Here is a 2,795-nt window from a genome sequence, read left to right as displayed (position 1 = left end):
CGGGACCCAGGCTGGGATCAGCCCCGGGATCTGCCTGGGATCCAGGCCAGGATCCAACCCGGGATCTGCCCGGGATCCAGGCTGGGATCAGCCTCAGGATCAGCCTCGGATCAGCCCGGGATCCAGGCTGGGATCAGCCCGGGATCAGCCTGGGATCCAACCCAGGATCAGCCTCGGGATCTGCCCAGGATCCACCCAGGATCCACCCCGGGATCTGCCTCGGGATCAGCCTTGGGATTCAGCCTGGATCCAGCCCAGGATCAGCCTCGGGATCCACCCTGGAGATCCACCCTGGATCCAGCCCAGGATCCACCCCCAGATCCACCCCAGATCCAGCCCGGATCCATCCAAGATCCAGCCCGGATCCAGCCCGGGATCCATCCCCGGATCCACCCCAGATCCATCCAAGATCCACCCCGGGATCCACCCCAGATCCACCCCGGGATCCAGCCCGGATCCAGCCCAGATCCACCCCAGGATCCATCCAAGATCCAGCCCGGATCCAGCCCAGATCCAGCCCGGATCCACCCCGGAGCGGCTCCCTCCCCAAATCCCCCTTTGGAGGGCAGAGTCGGCCCCGAGGAAGGGATTGGAGCAGGAAAAGGGGAATTCCCGGGGTTCTGTGGGAATTCCTGGGGATGAGGCCTGGAGTGAGCCCGAGGGATGGAATTCCCAGAGAAGTGCGAGGAATTGGGGGAAATCCTGGAATTTTTGGGGATCAGGGCCTCACCTGGGCCTACTCTGGGCCTGTGGTTCCAGATCCAGGCTTGGGAATGGCAAAAATTGGGGAAAATCTCGGAATTTTTTGGGGCTCAGGGCCTCACCTGGGGTCGCTGCGGGCCTGCGCCTCCTGGTACAGGAACACCAGGCTCAGGAATGGCAGGAATTGGGGAAAATCCGGGAATTTTTGGGATTAAGGCCTCACTTGGGGTCACTCCGGGCCTGTGGTTCCAGATCCAGGCTGGGAATGGCAAAAATTGGGGAAAAGCCCAGAATTTTTGGGCTCAGAGCCTCACCTGGGGTCACTGCAGGCCTGCACTTCCCAGTACTGGAATCCCACATTCAGGAATTGGGGAAAATCTCGGAATTTTTGGGATCAGGGCCTCACTTGGGCCTACTCCGGGCCTGTGGTTTCAGATCCAGGCTTGGGAATGGCAAAAATTGGGGAAAATCCGGGAATTTTGGGGTCACTCTGTGCCTGCGCCTCCCGGTACAGGAACACCAGGCTCAGGAATGGCAGGAATTGGGGAAAATCTCGGAATTTTTTGGGATGAAGGCCTCACCTGGGGTCGCTGCGGGCCTGCGCCTCCCGGTACAGGAACACCAGGCTCAGGAAATGCACCAGGAACTGCCCAGGCTCAGGAATGGCAGGAATTGGGGAAAATCTCGGAATTTTTTGGGATGAAGGCCTCACCTGGGGTCGCTGCGGGCCTGCGCCTCCCGGTACAGGAACACCAGGCTCAGGAAATGCACCAGGAACTGCAGCAGCACCGTCAGCACCGTGTAGAGGTTGAAAATGTTGGGAAGAGGCCTCTCCTTGGAAAGAGTCTTCAGGGGCTGGAAGGACAAAAAAAAAGGAAAGGAAAGAAGGAGGAATTTGGGCTGGGATGGCTGGGACTCCAAAGCCTGAAGGGATTTTAGGGAATTCTGGGGGAATTTGGGGTCTGGGGGGGGTTTGGGGTCGCTTTGATCCCAGGGAGAGTTGGGGTTTTGGGGCTTTTTCCCAGCCAAGCCATCCCAGGATTCCAGAATTCCATGGAAAAGCCCCGGTTTGGTCTTTTTTTGCTCGTTTTTGGGCCTTGCCAACTTTTGCTGCTGCTCATCCCAAAAAGTGAGATCCTGAGGGGAGGAATGGCCTTGAGAGCATCCCAAATCCAACATTCCCGCTCTGCCAGCAGCAGGGAATGGAGATTTAGCGAAATTATGGGGATTTGGGGCGGAAAAAGGGGCTTTTTCCCTAATCCTGGTGGGACTGGGGTGGCCCAACCCCTTTCCCACAGAATTCCCGGCTCCCACCTCGGATCTGGAGCTCCGGGATCATCCCAAATCCAGGGGAACACAAAATCCCTCCCCACCACCATCAGGGATTGGAAATTTCTCTCAGAAACGGGATTTTTTTTGGGTCAAAACCCCCTTTTTCCCTAATTTTCCCAGATCCCATGGAACTCCCAGCTCCCACCTCAGACCAGGATCCGGATCTGGAGCTTTGGGAATCGTTCCAAACCCCATTCCCACTCCTCCCCCTTCAGACACCGCCATTTTCTCACCATAAATGGCATTTCCTGAGGACAAAACCCCCCTTTTTTTATTTTTTTTTGATTTTTTTCCTACTCCAACCCTTTCCCACAGAACTCCCGGCTCCCACCTCAGACCCAGATCTGGATCTGGAGCTTCAGGAGCCATTCCAAACCCCATTCCCACTCCTCCCCCTTCAGACACCGCCATTTTCTCACCATAAATGGCATTTCCTGAGGACAAAATCCCACCTTTTTTTTTTTTTTTTGGATTATTTTCCTACTCCAACCCCTTTCCCACGGAATTCCCGGCTCCCACCTTAGACCTGGAGATGAAGAGGAAGCATCCAGCCAGGAGCAGCCCCTGGAGCGTGGCCTGGAGGTCGCTGAACTTGACGCCCTGCAGGAAGAGCACGCTCTGGCTGTAGGCCAGCACCAGCGCGTTCAGGGCCAGGATCTTGAACATCTGCAGGGTTGTGACCAGCGTGCAGCGGCCCTGCTTGATCACGTGGCAGACTGAGGGAAAAAATGGGGATTTTGGGAGTTAGGAATCAGGAAAGA

General features: G+C 56.6%; 1 protein-coding gene across 1 annotated transcript in view; it reads right to left on the bottom strand.

The window, feature by feature from the left end:
* Positions 1-808: 808 nt before the first annotated feature.
* The window catches only part of ATP13A1 (ATPase 13A1), a 30,044-nt gene continuing 28,057 nt past the window's right edge, over positions 809-2,795 (bottom strand). Inside the window, exons 21-23 of the mRNA XM_017742321.1 lie at positions 2,554-2,750; positions 1,410-1,557; positions 809-920 (exon numbers count right to left, since the gene is read on the bottom strand). Of these exons, the coding sequence (XP_017597810.1) occupies positions 1,411-1,557; positions 2,554-2,750 (344 nt within the window). The 3' untranslated portion in view covers positions 809-920; position 1,410. The remainder of the gene's footprint in view (positions 921-1,409; positions 1,558-2,553; positions 2,751-2,795) is intronic.

Source organism: Corvus brachyrhynchos, unplaced genomic scaffold, assembly GCF_000691975.1.
Source record: "Corvus brachyrhynchos isolate BGI_N302 unplaced genomic scaffold, ASM69197v1 scaffold248, whole genome shotgun sequence".
NCBI lineage: Eukaryota > Metazoa > Chordata > Aves > Passeriformes > Corvidae > Corvus > Corvus brachyrhynchos.
Note: the sequence above shows the minus strand (reverse complement) of the source record. Positions and strands in the feature narration are given on the sequence as shown.